The sequence below is a fragment of the Anser cygnoides genome, chromosome 1 (assembly GCF_040182565.1).
Source record: "Anser cygnoides isolate HZ-2024a breed goose chromosome 1, Taihu_goose_T2T_genome, whole genome shotgun sequence".
NCBI classification, from domain to species: Eukaryota; Metazoa; Chordata; class Aves; order Anseriformes; family Anatidae; genus Anser; species Anser cygnoides.
Window position 1 is genome coordinate 203,807,632 of NC_089873.1, and position 23,587 is coordinate 203,831,218.

Consider the following 23,587-nt stretch of genomic DNA (forward strand, 5'->3'; position numbering starts at 1 on the left):
GCACCGAGGTCAAAGTAAACTGAGTTTGTTCTGCTGAAAGATAAGGCTCTGGAAACAAGCTGCTAGCTCCAGAGGCAGCTGCGGAGGACTGAAATGGTGAAATGTGTCGGCGGAATCACTGCGTTATCTACCAGGTGCTCCTCTGGGTCGGCAGGCTTGGATTTCAAGTTATTCCCGCAAGAAGGAGCCGCTCCTTTTGGACAAACCCAATTATTAGGCTTTGTTTTTTCTCAAATGAAATTACAGAATCGATCCCTATAGCTGAATTTCATGTCTACTGTACTACCTTTGCCTTGTTCAAGAAATTTTGGCCATTAATAGAAAAGAGCAGACGATTATCTGGTTATAGAAAACATTTCACAGGATGCAAATGCATCTTTTTTCTGTGTGTATCTATATATAGCACATTACTTAAGAAATACTCATTATATAATTCTGTAAATGAAACAAGGAATAATTTGCATTACTGAGTCTTCCTCAAGCGAGGGCACACTGCCACGTTCGCTATCAACTACCAGCTCTTACTTGATAGCAAGAGATGAGTAATTTGTGTTTGTTAGACATAAGTATCAGAAAACATTTAATATATTAGATTAAAAACTTAATTCCCAAGTTTTGCTTTTAATACAGCTGGTGAAATAATTCAGGTAATATTCCACTTAAAGTAGTTCTTAGAAAAAATCCATCTAAAAATAATGATTATCTGTTACACCAACAAATGACAGCAAAGACTACTTTAACTAAAAAGAAAATAAAAGCAGTACTCATTTTTCCTCCTTTGCCCTTTTTTTTAACGATTTCCATCATCAATATCAGAATTTAAAAGGTCTTAAGAGAATTCAAGAAACTTGTAGAACTACAACACCTGGTATTCAAAAAAAGGAATTTAAAATTAATTCTTAAAAAAAACTAGATGAATCTTAAGTGGCGATGCCCTGTTAAAGTACAAATGATGCCATTTATTAATTTTTCTTTTCTTTCACCTATCTTTACCTTTTATGCTGCAATCCTGCTGTGTGAAATAAAACATACGGCAATTGCTATTTAGAAAGGCCATTTGAGAGCACATTTTAAACTAACAGCACTTGACAACTCTTGGAGATCAAGAGATTAACGGAAAACCTTTGTCAACGTAAAAATGCAGATAAGCTCCATCCATCTCCTACCTGCTGTGATAAGACGCAAAGCAAGATATCTGCACTGGATTAGATCTGGCATGAGACAAGAACACCCTAAGCCCTGGAGAAGTATGCCATGCAGAACAGAGAAGGCGTTCCCTTCCTGAGACGAATGCCACGTGTGCCAGATAATCTTTTCCAGTTAAGCGAAGAAGATAAGTACTATCAGGCAGACGGCTCCCGCTCCTTGCAGACCGCTCACTCTGCGCAGTGGTCACACAGAAGAGGTATGTCTAAACACCATGCTGATGGTTAGTATCAGTTTGATGTTAAATAGTATGACAAGGAGAACTTGCACAAGAAAAAAATGATCTTTCATTATATACAGCTCGGAGCACTTTAGACATGACTCAATTTTATCCATAAGCTATGAAGTTAAGTAAAACATCTTCTGAAGTGCTAAAGCGTTGTGTTTTTTTTTTTCCCAGATTTCCTGCTTTTGCGAGTAAAATTAAATGACAGAAAATACAAGCGTAGGAGACCATCACATCTGTGAACAGGAAACCTCCAGCATGTATCTAATGGGAAAATCAGTACAACTTGGTCAGACCAGAGGTTAAAAATTCTGAGGATAACATGTTTGCTTTTTGATACACCACAATACACAGAAGCTGACTTTGGGATACTGTACTGAGTTGCTGAGTTGTCTGGATGTTGCTGGAAAACTTTATGGGGCTGGGGAAACCAAGAACGACCTAAGATAACAACCTGGCAAGATAATATTGATGCACAGACGAAAATGAATATTGCACTGCACACAGAAGGGTTGACCAAAGCCTGACAAGAATGCCCCCCTTCCCTTACTATTTGTTGATGTACCTTGGGAGCCAATTTCAGACTGAAACCTACAGATTTAGTAAAACACATTACACGATTTTGGTAACAGCCTAGAGAAGTCAATGGATTTAGAGTAGGATGTTGGCCTTCGGTCTTTCCAACAGTATTCCTCATTAGACTTGGGTTTTCTGCTGATGGAACTCAAGTGATGCTGCCTTGACTCCAAATGACAGCACACACACTAAAGGGAAGACTTTCACACTCTTATCACAATGGTACTTCAGCCACAAATAATGCTCCAGACGTTTTGAAAGATTTGAATGTTTAGCTTTCAACATCAGGCTTACTCTTTGCACCTGTGGAAAGAGGCACGTCAGCAAGAAACTAGCTCTAAATAAAGTAGCACTACGAATAAACTTGAAACAGAATTCCAAAAAGCAGCGTGTCCATTTATTTCCTCATTCCAGTTTCAAGCATTTGATTCATTTATTTTTTCCTCAAGTACTAGAAGCAGCTATCTATTTATTGAGCTCTTAACCAACAGGCAGAGAAAAACTCTAACACAGGAAATGAAAATCTGGCAAAACCTTAAGCTACTTGGTATCTCCACTGTACGACTGGTGAGGGCTCAAGATTGACAACATTTCAAACAGCCTTTTACAGACGCTGTTAAAGGCACATCAGGGCTGCAATCTTTCTTTTCTTTATACAGGAGACCTTGGACTCCTATAATAGAGACAAGTACCAGAGACCCAGGCAATATATGACCACTAACACGCGTGTTTATGTTGCATTAAATCACAAAGGTGTTCTAGGTACTCCTCAACATGCTTCCTCCCTCATGTAGCTAATCTTTGATGCTTCAGTGACACGTTATTTATTTTGCCAACAGCCCTTCCTCATAAATTCAACAGCTAAATACCTCTTACAGTTCTCCAGGACCTAGGTGACATACACAAAACATAACATTTCTAATGGATACTCTTTAAGGCATGATCACTCAGTTCTCACACAGGAAAAAATCCTGTAGGCAATAAAAATTTGATTGTTTTAAAATATGAAATACATGAAGTTATATGTTACCTTGATGCTACCCAGTTAGCCTTCACTTTCAAATCCTTTCCTGTTTAAGTAGTCCTCCCAAGCTCAGTATCAACATGCAACCACAGAGGGTTATTATTATAGCAATTCCAGTTTTATCACAACATATACAGAATAATCACATTAAACTTCAGAAAGTAGGAATAGAAGAAATTCCTAAGTCCACACGGTCCATCCTGCATGAAAAAGAAGGACAACAGCTCTACTGCTCAAGTCTAACCCGGTCTGCCATGCTGGATGACAATTTTGGAATCCCCCCATCCCTGAATAAACTGTCCTACTCTTTAGCTAGACTTAATATTAAAAAGTTGTTCCAATATAATTATTTCCAACCTGCAACCACTTTGTTTCATTTTTAGTCTATTATTTCTTTTACTTTTAACTGAAGAGGGATGTTATTCTTTTCCTTGCTAGAGAAGCATGGCACGCATCAGAAGACGATTATCAGTCTAGGCCTTTCCTAGACTAAACAAAACATTTCCTATAATTTCAAGTTCCTCAAAGAATATGGCCTATAAATGCCACATCATTCTCCTTCTGCTCTGGTCTCTGCACAATTTGTCCACATATAGACTGCTTTTATTTTTTTTAACTCCAGCTGCTGCTAAGGAGAAGAGAATGGTACGGCCTTGCATGCTGTACTCTTATTTATATATCCAATCACAACTGCTTTTTTCCACATCATGGTATTTTTACTCATGTTCGGGTTGTAATACAACTCCTAGGCACTGTTATGAAGAACTGCAGCCTGGGAAGAGGCTCCAAATTTTCTACTGGTACACCAAATTCTTTCTTCCAAAGCGCAGAACATTTCATTTGTCATTGACTTGCATCCTATACTTTGCAAATCTCTCTCCAACTTGTCAAACTCTTTTTTTTTATTACATCTGTGGATAAAACCAGACATCTCGGAAGATACAAGTGGTCAGGTCTAACTGTTTGGTAACTTTATGAATGACCAGGATAATGACTTAGAGTTGGTATTTAATCCATGGATGAAACATAGTATCCCCAGGTGACGCTTCCACTCTGATACTAAACGCAGTATTCTGGTTTTTCAACCAGCTTAAAAACCACCTTGTGGTTTTTAATACAGCATACTTTAAGGGCTTGCTTATGAGTGTCTGTCTAAAGACTTACTGCAGCTAAGATTTACGATAGCCTCTATTGCTTCTGATTCAGCAAAGCCTGTTATCCTCACAGAAGAAAGGCAGATTGGCTTGACACAATTTATTCTTGACAAATACCTATGCATGTGGTCATTTGAGTCCTTGTTTCTTTTAAGTGTCTTCACAGAGTGTATTTGAGTAACCATTTATTGCATGATCCTGGGCCAGACACTTCTTTAATATTTCACTTAAAAATTTAAATGTGCTTTCACATAAATTTATATAGAAAAAAGTCCCACAGTATCCTGACATAGCAGAGAATTACTATTTAAATTTCCTAGTGCATTCTTCTTATTTTAAAAAATACAAATTTTAACCTAAAAATGCATTATTTCTTACTCTTTATAGCAAGACACTAACTATGTGATTGTTTAAATGTAATTTTTTTGAGGTTTTTCTCATTTACTATTTATACAATGCTCTCAGTTGCACCATAAATGAAATTCAAATTTCCTAAAAATGCATTGAAAATTTGCCATTGAATTTTTGAACGATGGTTTCACCTGACAATTAGACCCATAGCTTGATATTAATGCAGTTATACAATTTCATTAAGGATGTAGGCAGGTTCTGAGTTAGTTTGCTATAACATTAATCAGGTCTGGTTAGTTCGGGGCAAGAACCCTTACAGCTAAAAATACACTACTCGAAAACTTTTCTCAGTATGTTTTCTAGTCCATATATCAAGCATATGAAAAAGAATAAAGAATGTCTCATTCTTCAGAAACCTTGAAATGGCCCATAAAGTCTCAGTTTCCCAGCAGAAGCTGGGTTTATGCAGCAGTTTCTTTTTCTGTGAAATGGAGACTTTATGAACTGAAGCATGTCTGTGAAAATCATCTATGACATAATTTACACTCTTCTAACAAAATAATGTATAAGCAGAAGGTAGAACGAAGAAGAATGATGTAATTCAATGTTTATAAAGTATCGGACATTTGACAGGCTTAAAATTATGTCCAGGATACACAGTTTGATACCATTATCCGTTAGTGTGTTTCCCCTGACATTTTATCTTAGGGCCAAAAGCCAAAAGAAAGACCACAAACATCCAACCACAAAGTAGCTCTTATTTTCCTATTCTAGTCAGCAATTAGCTCACAGGAACAGAATTCCAAGTATTTCCAATGCCTATAGTTAAAAATATGCATGTTTCTAAAATGAAATGTAAATGTCATATGTTAAAACCATATTTAAGACTGTATCCTAGGAAAAAATAGAATATGAATATATTGAAGCCACACAGTGATTACACATAAAATATCTGATTGTGTACAACCTTACGTAAACAGAAAGGCTTTTTATTTTACAAATACATGGCCAAACATGTAGATTTTAACGTTATGTAATTACCTTCTGCTTTTCATGGAATGGAGATTTTCTGCCCTGACTGCTATCAAATCAGAAACATGTGATGCGTAAGAGTTACCAGTCTGAGACTTGCATTTCATGACCATGCTGGCGTCTGCAAGAACTGCAGCTTTTATTTTTTTAACAAGAGCTGCAGAGAGGAAGTTAAAGAACTACAGCTCAGTCTGCCTGCAAAGCATTGCAGCAGTCATACAAACACAGGCAACATTCAAATGACAAGCTGGGATTTCTGAAATCTAATCCATCCACTACAGGTTAAGATTTATTTCTTAGTGTGACTCTGTTCTCCTAGATGCATTTTGTAAATAAATTCTTAGCAGTTGCATAACCACTGCTCAAATGAATCTCTTCTTTCTTTCTTTAATTTCAGGAGAATTTTGGTTTTTGAAGTTAAATGAACAACTACATGTATATATCCCTCAGCTCAGCACAACTAGATAACTATTTTTAATAGAGCAGCAGCAGAAACAGGAAGAACAGGCAGGAAACGGTTCGGAAAAAGAAATTAAGCCAAAGGGCTGGGAAAGCAAAGAAACAAGAGAAATCAGAGTAGAAAAGCCTTAAATCAACTTCACTTTCACCATACCACAGAAGCACATCTCTAGAATCCTAACTGGCATGCAAAGTTCCCCAGGAAAACATTGCATAAGGTAGCTACAAAAAGTAAAAAGAAAACTACTCTTGTTGCAGTCTATTTGTTGTTCATCTCCCTCCTCTCCCTTCTCCCTTTCTCTTTTCAGATTGATTTGAAAAAAAAAAAAAAAAAGAGAATATTAGGAAATTGAACTTCGTGTTCTCACTCTCTCAGAAAAGCCAAAATATAATAAAAGTATCAGATTCTGCTGAAAAAGGAAATGAAGAATAAATCTACTGAGTTACTGTTTATTTGGCTTAAAACTCTACCTTGTTATACAGCTGCTTATACAGCACTTCCCACGTTAATTCTCTGACAGCAGTTTCTGTCCTGTGCTCCACTTTTTAACGTTAAATTAGGTACTGTAGCAGGAATGCAGCAACGACAGCCTTGTGATTTAAGAACTGGACTCCACGGCCCAACAGCATCGCTACCACAAATTTTGTGTCTGACCTCCTGCATATTCCTTAAATCTTCTGCCTTAGTCCTCCGTCTGTGAAATGTAAAGTGCCTCAAATATATGTGAACGGGTAAGTTAATTAGCTGCCAAATGTCTACTTTGTAGAAAACATGCACACAAAAAATCTTACAGAAGAATAGTTTTAAATAAGGAGGGGGGGAAACTAACTTTCCGTAGGGTTTGGCAGTGAGTCATAGGCATAGGCAAAATATATCTACATATCTTTTGAAATCATGTAAAAATAAAATTCCACCCATGCGAATGGATTAAAGCGGGTGGAAGCTGAGTCCGTACGGCGCCTCCCCTCGGAGACCTGGACACTTCCACGGCAGGATCAAAGAGAGGAACCAGATCTGAGAAGCTCAGTTGCTTTCTCGCTGCCTGCCCTGCAGCATCAGCCTTGCTCTGCGTGCTCCCCGAGGAACTCGGGGCCACCTGCGGAAAGCACCACGCTGCCAGCCAGCAGGTCGCTGCCAAAAGCATGCCAGGGCAGCCGGGGCGCCGAGGTCCCCAGCAGCTACAAGCAGCTGATTCTCCAAGCCTGAGAACCATTCCCCCTCTTTTATTTTGGGTTTAAGGATGACAGGAACATGCTACACAGCCCAAGTCTAGACACATCAATACAGCGGCGGGACAAAAGCCCTTTGTGATTGACAGACAAAACCTAACAGAGGGGAGGGGACACACTTCTCCTTCCTTTGGGGATGGCTCTGGACAGAGCCGCCTGAAATTTTAGACCTCAAAAGCTTCTCCCGTTACCACCAGATCACCTTGCAGGTAAACACCTTCCTGGTTCATTGAGTCGCTGCTCCGTCTCTGAAAAAGTATCTGCACTGAAAAGTGATAATGGTGGAAAAATACGCCCTATTGTACAGCTCTAATTCTTGCACTGCTTGTCTGCAGGCAGCGCGCCTCCTCTCCTGAGGAGCCTGGGCAACCGGATCCAAGCACACGGACAGCCGTCTGTTAAAACGAGGACGAGATTTACTGCTGGAAAGAACAGGTTTCAGTAAATTCCAGGAGTCTATCTACCGTATGTCTAAGAGTGGCCAAACATGGGAAATTAAACATAATTTCTCGTGTTCCATTCAAAAGTTAGCATTTTATATGAAAGTGTAAATACTGATTTAGCAAATGCAACAAACTATTGGTAATAATCAGGTGTTTCATTTTAACTCCTAAAGAAACTATTTCTTTTAAAAAAAGTTTAGTTACAACTTTAATAGTACATGCACAGTCCTAAAATCACTATTTCAGTTGTTTCCCATCATGCAGATTGGCATGTGTACTGTGCAAAGTGGCAGTGGGAAAACACAGTACTTTTATCGGAACATCTCCCTTTCTTCCCAGCTTTTGTAGTACTTAATCCACAGGAAGCAACAAAGCACCTGCATTTAGTGCAAAATTGTTTTTGTCTCTGTTTAAAGCATGAAACTCCAAAGAAAGAGAATCCACTCACTTTAAGTGCATCTCCCCAACTATCGAAATGGGCATTACCAAGGAACAGATGGATCGGCGTTATCTCAGCAGGAAAAGCTGCAACCACAAACTAAGCTCAGAGAGATGGGTATTAGACAGAATAGTATTTTCCACACTCACGACAGGTGAGGAAGCCTATTGTGCTTCAAAAATAATAATAAAAAATTAAAAATAAAAAACCAGACAGACTTCAGCTCCCATTCAGCTTTGTCTGGATCCCATCTAATTTCACGTATGCATTCAGGCTACAAAAGCTGGTTTGAAGATGAGAGTTTAACACAGCAATAAAATACCTGCCTACCTATTTCACTCCACTCTCACCTTTTTAATTTGAAAGACAAAGTGAAAAACAGTATGAACTGGGACTGTAAAACCTCTTTTAACAAACAACAGAGTTTCAAAGGATTCAAGGCAGTATCCATCTTTTTTAGAGAAGAGGCAAGGTAAATAAAAACGAGGTCAACGACACAAAGTGCTGCGAGAGCGTATGTTCTTTCTGTATCAGATCAAGGGGGAAAAAAAGTAAAAAATGACCTGGAAACTTGCAAATTGGACCTTGGATGGTCCCATATGGTTTTAAATCAGTACTCTCGCTGAAGGGCTTTATTAAAACAGAAGGCACAGAGCTGCATGGCAGTGCCCATGCCCTGAGCTGCAGCAAGTCAGTGCCTGGGGAAGCCCTGTCCTGTTGGGTCTCTCGCTCCTTCACCATGGACACTGTCCTGTCTCCCCTCCTCATGCTTCTTTTTTCTTTCTGGCAAAGCAGCATCTCTGTAACGAGAGCACACAAAGGCGAAACAGCCGGTTTTGGCACTCGGTGCCAACATGGGGTCAGTGGCACGGCTCGGCACCAGGTAAGCATCGCTCCCAGTCGTGCCCTTTTTCCTCCACCTACGAGAGGTTGCTCTCCTCCTAGCACTTACTGATGAAGAGGAGAGTTTGAGACCTGGGCTATTTACCGCAAGCAGCTACACCAGGTTACAGATATTGGTATTTATCCCTTTGAATACAATACAGACAGACTCTTACATACTATATAGATTTGTAGGTTTGTTTTTGTTCTCTGCAACACACACAGACGTGCAGTCTGTAACCTCTTGCCAGAGATGGACTTCTTAAAACAATATTGCATGCACCATCGTTCGGCTTGGCATGACAACCATACAGTGACTGACAATAAAATGAGTACAAGAAATAAAAAACAACGTGGCATATGTTTCCTCTGAAGAAACTGTAAATACAACAGGCATCAAGAAATTAACTACCGTGAACAAAATGTCGAAAGTTTTCTCTAAGGATATTTCAGGGATGTCTGATAACTCCTGGTATCTTAAGACTCAAGCATGTACGTCATGTATTTAAAATATGGTAATATTTTAAAACCATAAACACATATACTCAGAAGGTAAACATGAATATTAAATGTTATATTCTAACCCTCAACCTTCTTATATTGCTATCACATATTTTCTCACCAAAATTTATATGGCACTAACAACACTTTTAAAGGAATGCTTTAAATGCTATTACAAACTTTGAGAAAAATGGAAAAGACATCAGGTGGATATTACCGAAAATGCATGTGAAATTCGGTAGCAAGTCAACTTTGTCATGTATTTTTCTCATTTCGCATACGAAGTTATTAAAGCATTATTTCTTAAAATACAAAAATTATCATCAGCAAATTTAAACAAAAATCATGAGATGCATGTCTAGTGTGCATCAAAAACACAAGTTTCTTTTTACAGTTGACAAGGACCCAGAAAGATTGCAAATTTCACTTTAGTTTTGTACTTTATGCTACTGTACAAACTGAAATTATTTTATTTAGAATTCAGAAGGAGGTTTTTTAATACTTCACATAATTTTTAAATTGCAGGAAAACATTTTGAACTGTGATACTTTTTCCTGTCATTTTCATCCAAAGACTTTAAAAGAATCAATACTTTTATACACATATAAAACCCCTTCCTTTTTTCCTCTTATTAACAGAGCACAAGGAAATTTTCTTCATATTAAAACTAAAAATGGATTTGTGAAACAGAATGATAATACCAGCCACATATGCAGAATAAGTTAGAAAATCACTTTCCAAGATCAGACTTTAATGAATTGTACACACGTGCCCCCTCTCAGAACTATTTTAATATAGTTTCCAGGTAAATTTAAGAAAAGCCATCAGTCTAGACTTACTCCACCTAGATTTACACAAGTAAATTGGGTGCACAATCACCTATATCATTAATTAGAGAGAGGCAGCTCCGCAAAATAAATTAAGCCCACACAAGGTGGGAACTGCCCTCTTGATTTGCCCATCTCTTCCTTAGTATGTCCTAACTTAAACATCTCAGGTGCCTAAAATTGAAAATTGAAGATAAGTCTTGAAAATCTACTTACAGCAGGCACCAGACATGGTAGAGATCTAACTGTCGTAAGGTTTTCTTTACTGCTAGATTACAAAGCAGACCTGATTTTTTTTTTCCTTTATAAATACCATTATTTCCTCATTCTTCCTGCACCATCCAAATGAACAGCTGAGGAACAGTGCTTCGTACCTTCCAATATAAGAACGCAGAAACAGAAAAGGTGGGATTTGCCCATGATTTCCTGCAGCAGTTCTGCAAACCTCTGGAGCTACTTCCCTTACAACCAAAACCAAGCAAAACTACATGGTATTACAAGTTGCAAATGGGGAAAAAAAATATATATATATATAAGAAAACCTCAATTCAGTGGAAAACTGATTTAGTGGAAATCTGGCAAAAGAGAGAATGTACTCCATGCAAATAAAATTAAAATGCTTTCTCGCAATGTATTCTCTTGCTATCCAAGCAGACAACAGACAATCTCACCTTTCTACAGATATTTGCATTTGAAGTAAGCATGTGCAACTCTACACCAATGCTCCGCCAGGGAAGTCTCGGGGTTAACCTACAAGGTTATCTCCTCATCCACAAAGTCCTGCTGGGCTACCATGCTTTACTTTTGCTGACACTAAACAACGGATATTTATAGCATTTCTTAAAAGACTGAATGTTTTCAACTACTCACCAGGTCACCCAAAATACCGCAGAAATCAAGTTCCATGAAAGTTACCAAAACAACGCTTTGAACCAGTAACTTTGAGTTGTTCATATAAGGACATTAAAAACATATAAACAAACATGAGGAAAAAATCTCTTCTATTTTTTTCTTCTAATTTACCACCTAAAAATTTAATAGCAGAGGAGTTTTTTATGTACTCCTGTAATTCTACAGCAAATGTAAAAGACAAGCTTTGTAAGAAAGGGGAATAGTATTGGATAATAAATCCATATAACACCAACTCCAAATATTAAGCTTATTTATTCTACAGTAAAAAACAGCAGGATTAAAAGGCAAAAATATTTTTCAAGTAGTTGGTTCTGTTCAAAAGGGAGCTTAGGTAATTAAATGAAAGAGTCTGACATGGCACCAGTGCCACGCATTTCTAAAAAGTAAATAAAGACACTTTGAAATATCATGTCAAAAATACTGAATAAATTACAGGATATGTGTTTCACTGGGAAAGAAGAGTAAATAGCTGTAATTTGGGAGGCTAGGATTTCATTAATGAGATAGAATAAAGGCCTCTGCAAACAAAAGGACCTTTCTTAAGGTTTTCAGTGAATTTATACAAGTTTCAATATTCTGTCTTAATGACAGTATATGGCATTTCTTAGATGTACTTTCCATTGTATTTTTCACTATCTGCTTTCCATCAATAAATTACAGAAATTACATTAAGAGATCAAGAGCTTTCTGCTGTGAGCCTTGCAAACCCCGAGTTACGAAAAACACCATGCTTTTCTTTTCCTGAGCTTTGTGCAAGCTCAGCAATTATTTCTGATGGTCTGAAACTCATGCTTTGGAAAAATAACACTTCAAAATTTATCCCTGGAAGGCAGACTTCATACTCAACTTACGATCAATCAATCATCAGAAACATCTTATTTCCCATAATAGCTAGCCAAAGCTTGTACAGGGAGCTTTCCTTTCCAGTGTTCGAAGCAGATGAATTAACGCGTGTCTATTATAAACTGATAGCATATAGTCGAGGGATTAACTGCTATAGCAACCAGTGCTGTAGTCTGACAACATACATTCACCCAAACTGCTGGATTTTCTGCATTTGTGTGGACTGCATTTATATGGTCATGTTCACTTACTGCGTAGTTTGTTCCGTGTTAACGTGGATTTCTGCAAATATGTGCAAGAGCACAGCCACTGCATCCCCCTTCCCCCACAAACATACCTTAAGATTCACAGAATTCATGTTTAGTCTTTATTTTACACATTTTAGAACTCCTCCTGCTTATTCATTTTATTCTATTCAATTATTCTATAGCACTACTCTGACAGCCATTACCTTGAATTAGTCAAACTGAAATAACATGACGTGCATTCACGGTTTAATCAACATCTTTCCCCTATTACCTTAATTCCATATAAATTACATTTTTTAAATAGGAACATTAAAGAAAAGTGTGCTTCTGTTCCCAGATACTTTAGAAAAGTTCCATTAAAAAAAAAATCCAACATGACAGCATCTAACATCAGAAACATTTTTCGAGGAGTGATAAATATTAAGTCCCAATGGAGCTCAATGTCATCTGAAAATTAATTCCTAAAGACATGGGAACGCTATTCTCCCTACACACAATTCTGTAAGTTTTTAAGAAAAAAGGTGGTAGGAGGGGAAAGAATCAGGCTTCAACTGGGTTAATATAAATTCTTTATAAATGAATGCTTGAGAGACTGCACTATATGAATTACTGTATACTACAATTACCCAAGAATGAGTGATGCATAATTTCAGCACTTTCAGTGGAGCTAAGCAGAAACATTTTGAGACAAAATGGAAACAAATGGAGGTATAAGTTAGCAGAAAACTACTGTAAAATAGGATTGAAAGGACGAAAAAAATAAGACTAAAATATGCTTCCTCTGTCTATAACATTTGCTTGTAAACCTATCATCTCCATTTCAGCTGCTATTTTCCTAGTTCTTTTTCTTCTATTTTTTGTCCTGTCTGCTGACATCATCTTTTTTTTTTTTCTTCTTTTTCAGTCACTCCCTCCCTTCCCTCTTCCTTCCTATATTGTTCTTTTGAATTTACCTTTCATTCTATCTTCTTTTTCACTTTACCCATTCCTGGAGTAATTATTCCCGGTTTTAGTTGTACTATGTCAGTCCTGCAACCTCATTTTTTGAGTCTGAGATTTAGCACCTCAATTTTCTTGATGTCCTTCCTCCTAAAGAAGGAATCACTCAAATAAATTGAGAAGAACTTGCCCTTCCCTGGAGCACAAATCACATAACTGTTATAGCAATATTTCCAACCAGTGTCCATCAAGGGAGAGATATGACCATGCTACAATTATGTGCCATCTTTTGCTCCCTTTTAGTGGCTACCTATCAAGTGGAGCACTTCCTTCCAGAATCAACAAAAAGCAAGCTCAACCTAATAATCCAACCCAAATGATATCCTGAAAGTTGTGATGTATAGAATATATCCTAATTCCTGCATGCAGATGACAGCTTTGAACCTTCCAGCTCAAGTAACCTTTCACGTTATAGGTTCTGTAGAGATCACCTTAGGCCATGATGAGATGCAGTCACTTTACGGTGACAAACGTCCATGCTAGTGCTGAAAGGAGCACATCTGCTTTTTCCGTGCTCATCCCATCCACCCCCAACAGCTGCCCCACAGTGCATCACTGAAGGAGCTGTGGGAGGGAACCCATCCAGCTGGGCAGGATCCAAACTGCACGGGGCAAAACCCATCCAAACTGCACAGGGCAAAAAAGTTGGCTCATTGCAGTCAACCAGTTAACCACGGAGCTGCAAGAATGCTAGTGGCAGTACAGGCAAGGCAACCAGGACGACTGACTGCGAGCCATCACTTTTATGTTCAGAGATCCTAATAATCTTGGATGAGGGAATTTCTACGAACTCAGAAAACAGAGACTATTTTGCTTTTGTTCTCATTATTGTCATCTGAGTGCCAAGTATCAGTCATATTTTGACAGCACGGAGATAGATTAATATTTAGTCTCTTTTTAGAAAGTTTTAAGCTTCAGGTTACACCATTTAGATAGTGTATTAGGATTTTATTTTTAATGATGGAGTGAATTATATATTACCATCATGTGGTCAAGATCGCCACTACTCTCTGTACCTCTTTGGACATTTTGGTGGGGTGGGGAGGACAAAACACCACCCTGGAAACAGAGTTTGGAGACATAGCAAAGAAGGACTTTGCTTGTTTTTCAGGTCAATAAATGCTTGTTTGCAGTAAAGAGCTTTCACAGTCAATGGCAAAATATTCTACAAGGTAAGCAGATCTACCTTGAATAAAGTTTTTCTGAGACTTTTCTGAAAGCACTATAATTCTACCACTATTTGTGCAAGATCTGTTTACGATTAGAAAAAGGCTGAAATAATTCTGACTCGCTAAACACGTGAAATGCAGCGCAATGACTCTTCCAATTCTTTTTTATTTTATATGACAAGAGAGACAGGAAGATTATCTTCCCCAGAAGGCTGGGTAGATCCAGAGAGGATTCTTCCAAGGGCTGTCCAAAACCTTACCTGAAGCGATCAATTCACATATGGGCAAGACAATGACCAACTCACGATCCCAGTCCAGACAAACTGTCCAACAACTCCAAGAGTTGCTCAAGTGACCTCTCTGTTGTCTGGATTCTCATCGAAGAGTGGTTTTTCTCCTACTATATTTCCATGACTACATATTGTGGAAGAACTGTTTAATCTGGCGTGTGGTAGAATAGCTGCATTTCTCACTCTGCTAATTCTCAGAGATGCCCCTGACCACCTGGACCTCTTACACCTTCTCTGCCTTTTTTTTTCACCTGTCCCCATCCATACATTCTACAAGATGCAGTGGTATCTAACTCACAGAGCTGTAATATGGATTTTTTTCCAGGTGTATCTTTTAAGTTGCATTCAACAAGGCAAGCAAGGCTATTCTCCAAGAACTTACAGCCACTGTCTTTGACAGCTTATTACATTAAGTATTTCTCAATAAGACAGCCATTGGTGTGAATCAAAAAGTGGAAGAGACTCAGGGCACAAAATAGTTCCTTCCTTTCCCCAAGCAATATTACCCATGTTTTCCGAAATCTGCTGCTACATACCTGAAAGCACAGACCATCTGCAGCCTCGCCAGCTAATCTTTTCACTGCTTGCTTAGGATTTTCGTCACTATCTATGTGAATTAATCTCTGTACAATTTATTATTGTAAGAATAAATGTCTTCTTCTGCTCTCTCTTGTTCTTTCTATCACAGCCAGGAGAACAGACTGTTATTCTCTTCTTCTTTTCAGCAGTCTTATATATACTTGAAGACAGCTATTCCATCCCCCCCCCCTTTTTTTTTTAATTAAACAACCATAATCCATCCTTCTGAATAAATCTTGTTTCCTAAACTCCAGATCACACTCTTGAAGTTTCTCTGACAGTTCCATATTCTTCTTGGAATGTAATAACCAAAGACACAAAAAGCACTGAGAACTTCTTAAACCTTAAGTACAACAAAAAGACAACTTTATATACCTCATAAGCACTAATCCTGTTTACATATCTTGTAACAGTGCTTCCCTTTATTGCAGGAATGGGACATTATTGACTTACTCTCACTGACGGTTTGCAAACAGTTACCACTGGATTCTTTTTCAGGGAACTGCTCCCCAATCATTTGATTCTCCAAAGTCACCGCATGCAAGTACATTACTTCAACCTTGTCATCAGTGACCGGCTTCATATTTTTTCAGATCTTATCTCCACTTTGCATCCATCTGAATTCCAAGTCTCTTCTGCAAAGTAACTGAAGTCCCACCCAACAGCTTTATCTACACATCATCTACATGCCTGCCTACACAGATGATCCAGGTCTGGTTTCTTTATGAAACTACCACATCCCTGCAAGGCTGTTCTATTCACTATACTGATTAAACTCAGGGAAAAAAAAAAGAAAAAAAAAAAAGAGAGAGAAAATAAATCGGTCGGTGCGAATCATTTTTCAATAATTTTACTTTGATTTATCTATTTATCTATCTTTGTTGGTGTTTACAAAAAAATTTTTTGGTATTTTTTCTTGAGAGGTAATTAATGGACCTATACCTCCCAGCCCCATACTTTAATTCCTCTGTTACAACAACATTGACAAAGGAATTAAATGTTCCTGATGATTGCTCAACAGGATATCCGTCACCCCTGGCACGGAGGGACTAATTTTAGAAGAGAAAGTGGTTTGGAACCCGTTCAACTACTGTCAGCATCGCATTGTCAGGTCAGGAAGGAATTCACCAAATATTTCTGGGCTCTGGTCAGTTCTCGTTTAACTTCCGGGTTGTCTGTAAAACACTGGTTCGTTATCAAGACATAAACAGGAGACAACCGGTTTCCTCCAGAATCATACAACATTTATACCTTTGACCAGATTTCCAGAGTTTTGGCTTTGTTTAATCAGCATCTATGCAGATGGGTGTCCAACTTCAGCATTCCCAGGAAACTTTTCAGCAGCTGTTATACAAGAACAAGACGACTGCAGATACGCGGGTCTTAATGGGTGGTAGGTGAAAGGAGGAATGCTTTTCAGAAACTTTTGAATTAACAGCTTTCCCTTATCCACAGAGTGGTTTTGGCCAATAGCTGAAAGTAATTCGTAAGTAATGGAATTACAAAAAACAAGCTGCAATTTCTCGAGTTTTGCAATCGTCAGGGGATCTTATGGCTTGAAGAATCAGCCATGGCTACACGCCACAGAAAATTCCAAGGCAAAGGGTTGTAGTCAAAGGTTGCTCTAACAAGCAGCTGTCCAACTAGAGATATAATACAGTAATTTGGGGGAGTCTGGCATTTGAAAAGGAAACACTGAAAAGATAAATAACACGTCTCTTGCAAACTGCGAGAAAAAAGTTGTAAAACCAGTGTTTAATCTGAGCACACTATTGAATGTTTTAAAAAAGGAATATAGATACTTGTGAAAAAAGAATGTGAAAGTTGTGCTCACATGCATGTCAAACATTTGGTATTATTTAAGACTATAAAACCTCAGTTGCCTATTCACCTGCATTTTCACCAGAAGAAAAAATGTTATCTCCCCTGCAGTAAGGTATGTGAGAATGCGTATGAAAAGCAGTATTTCAGCAGCTTTCATACTAGGCAATCTTAGCTCTCCAGGGTCTTAATTATGAGATGAGAGGAGGCTCCTTAAATAATCAGTATAATCTCCAGAAGATTTGAAGTGTTTAACTTAGTATTTCCCTTTTTAGACCAATTATGTTCATAGCCCTGGGTTTTTAACGCCATTGAAGAACTCTATTTGATTTAGAAGCCTCGAGTCCAGAATACACATAAGTTTTCATATGAATACCAAAAATCAGGTAAGCTTTTAGAAACACTTTTCAAAATAATCTTTACAAACATAAACAGACATACAAGCAACATACCTGAAAAAGAACATGAACAGAGCAGCTGTGATGCAGAACAACAGTACCTACAAGAAGGAGAAAGAGGGTTATTGCATCAGCCATCACACTACTACTGTATGTTCTGGATCGTGAACACTTCACAAATGTTCCTACAGAAGTTACGCTTTATTTATATATGCTTCAACAGCATGAACATAACAGCTTGTCTGAATCCACCAAAAAGGATTCTCTTGTTTCTAGTGGGCTTTGGTTGGTCCTATGGAAATTAAAAAAAATAAATAAAAATACACGAAATCCAAACCAGGGTAGTGGAATGATAGACAGAGCAAAGGATGCCATTTAAAATAGTCTGGAATATACTAATAAATAACAAAATAATAATAAAACAATAGAATGAAAACAAACATATTCTCTCTGCTTTTGCTTTTGTAATTTATTCAAACATTGTCTTGATGGTTTCAGTTTAAAGAGCAGAAAATGTAAGATGCCTGCTCCTCCTGCTTAACTACTCTTGAGCAAGGCTGAGAGCAGACAGCCTTGTTCCCACACGAGTACCCTTTCTGTTAGTTCACTGTAGCGTTAAACATGCTTGCAATAATGCAATCTTGCTCTAGATCAACGTGACCGTACATGAGTCAGCGAGCAAATTAGCAGCTCTCCACCACTGAGAAGGGAAAGTCCTGCACCTCCATCCCCTCAGCTACCTGCTCAATGCTTACTTCTCCCTCACTACCCGCCCAGTGACTCAAAAATGCTGAAGAAAGCTAATCCAAGGAGAGAAAAAACAAAAAACAAAAACAAAACACAAAAAAAAAAACCCCACACACAATTTTTTCCCCCAATTTAATGAGATAAGATCACTGGAAGGGTCTAAAAGCACCAGAGCAGGCACAGGCAAAGGAAAGGAGGAAGACCTCAGTGCCAGGAGCAGGGGAGAAGAGACAGAGGATGAAGTCTGGAGACAGCAACAAGCTGTTGTGTCTTGACTGCAGAACTGCTTGCACTTACAGCATAGGCAGTAACAATCATATAATGCTTTAAATTCATAACCTGCTTTAATCCACTCTATACCTTTGCCAGATATAGCTTGAGAGTGAGAAAATACTGTTTTGTACCAAATACAGTGTCCCACATTCCCAGCATTTATGAGGAAAAATAGCTTACAGATAAATTGCACTTATTTTCAAGGGTTCAAGAGGTTTTTTAACAAGATAGACTATAGAAAATGTAAGTGAAAAGAACGGGAAAAGAACGGGAAATGTTGGCAGAAGTACACATTTGAAGGTTATAAACACATGTAGAACAGTAGATTAGGTTGCTACATGTTGATAGACATCAGAAAGTCTGATAAAAATTTGAATAGGGAAAGTTTACAATGAGTTTCAGAAGAAAAGAATCTTACAAGACTATTTCCTGTTTCAATGCCCTCTGGTATATGACTTAAAATTATGGCAGACAAGACATTGTAACATTATTTTTTATTCCTTTTCCTTCACCAGTACTATCGTATTTCATTACTCTGCATCAAAAATGTGAACATCTGAAATCATTTTATATAAAAGCATTTGGGTGAAGCAAGGACAATGATCTATTTCAGTTCAAACGACCAGCAAAAGCAGACTTACATTTAAACCTGAGTTCTGCTTAAAAAGATCTGCCCTAACCCTCTGATGTTCAAACCACATTTAACCATTCAAACAGCAATCACCAGTTCTCTGGTGCCGTTTCTGGGAGACAGAAGGGACAAGAAGTCCTGGTGGCTTTGATGGCCCTGGGCAATGATATTGAGAAATATGTGAAAATGGCAAAGAACCAGTTTCCTAGGGGGGAAAAAAAAAAAAAGAAAAAAAAAAAAGTATGCTTTTGTATACTAAAAGCACTCACTTTATTAAATAGCCTGTTTTCCTTTTTTTTCTTCTTCTTTCTTAGCATTCTCTGATTACAACTCGATTAGTTCACTGTAGCATTAAACATGCTTGCAATAACACCCTAACAAGTATTTATACACATCGTGTATAAACTCCACGAGATTCCTGCCAGCCACCTCTCCAGCCTGTCCAGGTCCCTCTGGATGGCAGTACCACTACCTGGTGGGACAGGACAACCACTCCTCCCAGTTTTTATCATCTGCAAACAGTGTTAGGCGGTCAGCCAGGCCATATCTAATATCCACAACAATACCAGCATCAATTATTTGAAACATCCTGTTTATAAACACCTAGATAAAATGATAAAAAACAACCAACACAGCCAACAAATAAATTAAAACTATTGTGATTTTCTTACTTGACAGATGCTTTAAGGAAAGGAGGAGGTGTGATTTATATGAACGTGAATGCACCTTTGTGGCAGTTGCACATGTAAATTAAGAAAGTTGGCACAGAGCTGCTCAACTACACTGCAGGAGAAAATTTTAAGTTAGCAGGTCATTATTCAGCTACGTTTAACTGAGGTCATTATGGAGATTTTGCTTCCCTTTTCTTTTCAGTAACGATTCTAATGATGGAACAGATACTGGGTAACCAATTGACAAAATCCTTTAGAGGCTCAGTCTTCACACAAAGTGGCTGAATTGCCCAAAGTCAACAAGATGAAATTCAACAAAAATAAATACGAAGTACTTGGCAGGAGAAATCACATACACAAAAAACACGAGAAGAAATAACTGCATAGGCAGTACAAGGGTATAATAAATTTCACAGATCACAAATCAATATGTGCCAGCAATGCGATGCTGCAGAAAGCACTGTAAAATAGAATTATGGACTCTTTCAGAAACAGAGGAGGTGAGATATAGCAGCATATTACACTAACAGCCTGGTGCTAGAAACACCCTGCAATACGATGTTGAGAACCGCTGTTAAAGGACTTTAAGCACAGGCAAAGCAAGACAGCGCAGAAGGGACAATGAAAATAACAGGCATGAAATACCCGACTGCTGGGAAAAATCAAGAACTGTGTTTGCTTAAGCTAAAGAGAGGCAGCTGATGACAAACATAACTGTTTTCAAATATGCACAAAGTCATAACCACATACTGACAAATGTCTTGTCCACCTGCACAGAAGGAAAAGAGGTGAGACAAGCCTACTGCAAGGACGATGGATGGTACAGAGTTTTCTCCACAGGGCACCAATGCACTGCAACCAGAACTCCCACCTGGAGCCCTGCATCCAGGTCTGGGGCCCCAGCACAAGAAAGATGTGGGGCTGTAAAAGCGAATCTAGAAGGAGGGCTAAAAAGATGATCAGAGGGCTGGAGCACCTCTCCTGTGAAGAAAGGCTGAGAGAGCTGGGGACGTTCAGCCTGGAGAAGAGAAGGCTCTGGGGAGACCTCATTGTCACTGTGGCCTTTCAGTACTTAAAGGGGTCTTATAAAAAGGATGGAGAAGGACTCCTTACTTGGGCAGACAGTGACAGGACAAAGGGGAATGGTATTAAACTAAAACAGGATAGATTTAGACTAGACATTAGGAGGAAATTCTTCACTGCAAGGGTGGTGAGGCCCTGGCACAGGCTGCCCAGAGAAGCTGTGGATGCCCCATCCCTGGAAGTGCTCAAGGCCAGGCTGGATGGGGCTTTGGGCAACCTGGGCTGGCGGGAGGTGTCCCTGCCCATGGCAGGGGGGTGGAACCAGATGGTCTTTAAGGTTCCTTCCAGCCCAAAACATTCTGGGATTCTGTGATTCTAAGTAGCCTGTGAGCAACTTTATCAGAGGGGTTTAAAATCAGTAGAGGCAAAAGTCTCTTAGCTACGCTCTGGTTACGTTTGACACCATTGCTCAAGCACTGCTTCTGCCCGGCATTTACACAACTCAAGGGCAGTAAAATGTGCAGCTGAAGCAGCCAGTTCAACATGACATGCACAGCTGAACACAGAAAGCCCAGCCCTTGTCTTACTGTAGTACCAGCACACGGAAGGTCGCTGTCTTCCAGAATTAAGCTGTTTTCAAAATATGCCTCTTTTTTCCAACCAAACTTTTCCCTGTTGTATCTAAGCAGCACCCTCAGTATCTACAATATGCAATGCCTATTTTAAATTTAAAAACAACTACACTAAAAAGAGAAAAAACACACTAAAGCCTACAGAATTACAATTCTAAATACTGAGTGAACTTAAGCCTTAAAATAGTAGCTAGCGAGCAGGAAGTCTACTTTGGGATTTTCTTGCAGAGTCCATCAGTTTTTGATTTACAGTACAAGGTCAACAAATTGAGCTTGGCAACACACGGACCTTGAAACTTTCCAGCTGCAGGAACAGCTACAACAAGCAGACAACATAAATGTTTCTAATGAGAGTGATCCACCCTAAATATTTTAACATTTCTAAAGAAATGCACAGAGGTTACAAGGAAAATTCCCTATGCTTCATGGTAGGTTAGCCGAGTTGGTGTGTAAGGAGAGCACTGTAATTTAGTTGACTGTACTGTACCTTACTTACTGTACTATACTGAACTGTAATAGAGAAGAGGAAAAGGTATGATACAAAACTTAGAGGCACTTTTTTCACATCTTTGTGGGCTGACAACACCAATTTCTTTTTTTTTCAAGAAAGTTTAGCCTTCATATAAACAACATCCTGAAGCAACACGCAGCGGTTCCTACTTCTGAGCACAAAACCCAGCTCGGGGCATTGCCTGAATTAGGGCCAAGGAAGGGGCTGCTGATTTACCTGGAAAATGAGCTGAAAGCAGTGGGGCTGCTCTGATTGCTGGGGTACAGAGACCCAGAGGTACCAGGTGGGTGTTATTTGGGCTGGAATATGTAGCTTCTGAAGCTTCCCTCCTGTAGATGACACCCATCTGCTTATAGCTGACGTGGCGGTAATAGTCAGCTTTCCTGGGCTAACCATGTCTCTAACTGGAGGCTGCTGATGTCCCGTCCAGTCAGAAGAAGAATTGGAGAGAAGTCTGTGATAACAGACAGAACCACAAACTTTCTGATTAAAAAGCACTGAAGATGCCTGTGACCTGTGCAAAGGGACAAGTCAGTGACATTAGCTGGCTGAAATATTTAGAGTGTCAGAGCTACAGTTCAGCACTGGCCAGTGTTAAATCCAACTCACAGAGGACACGAAGCTGTTTCAGCCGCTGGCACATCAACGCCTGACTTCAAGGATATTCACAAGACGTGAAAACCATCACCTTCTGGATCAAGCACTTAGCAATTCATGTGAGAGCGATAGCTACACTTAGGGATAAAAAAAGTGACTGCTCCTAGCTCTTGAAGGCTGTACGCTGCAGAAAAAAGGAACAATCAGCTAGTGTCTGAGGAAAATTTTACTGGCAAAAATCAAGGAAAATTAAAATAAAAACTCCGATAACACTTGACTGACAGGTCCATTAAAAGGAGTTTCTCCAATAACTGTTACTTGAGCCATTTTTTTCCTAAAGTTACAAAGAAAGGTGGATTTAGTTTTTTGTTGTTGTTTTAATTGGTCACTAGTTGCTACTTCTACAAGTATGGCCATAATAATAATAATAATAATAATTTAATACTAATACGTGCTTAGTTTCTTAAATTACTACTTTTTATTTAAGATTTTCTGTTTTAAAAGCACTTTGTGATCTATACACACATGATTGGAATCTTGTGTAGTGGCCATGGATTTTTACTCTTAAATTACATGATCCAGAAGAAAGAGCCATTTCACATTTCGGTTTAATCCTTAAAATAAACCAGCCTGCCATTTATCCACAGAAGATCCTTCTGCTTTCTCTGCCGATCGTGGTTATAAGCACTCTTTTGACCTTTATGCATCTAGTTGAGTAGTGGTAGGGTGGTTGTAGCATCTTTTATTATATTAAACAACCTTATCAGGGCTGAAGGAACATACTCCTTCAGACTTTTGAGAACACAATCCATTCTCCAGATTTACCTCTATTTCAGACACGAGGAGTATTTTTTTGTGCCCAAAAGCCATTCTGGTTTTTTTTTTCAATACAA

At 38.7% G+C, this 23,587-nt stretch overlaps 1 protein-coding gene across 3 annotated transcripts in view; it reads right to left on the reverse strand.

The window, feature by feature from the left end:
- Positions 1-23,587, reverse strand: part of TMEM135 (transmembrane protein 135) — a 181,598-nt gene that overhangs the window by 45,785 nt on the left and 112,226 nt on the right. For all 3 annotated transcript variants that reach the window (XM_066989914.1, XM_066989912.1, XM_066989913.1), the window contains one exon: positions 17,664-17,710. In XM_066989914.1, the coding sequence (XP_066846015.1) occupies positions 17,664-17,710 (47 nt within the window). The remainder of the gene's footprint in view (positions 1-17,663; positions 17,711-23,587) is intronic.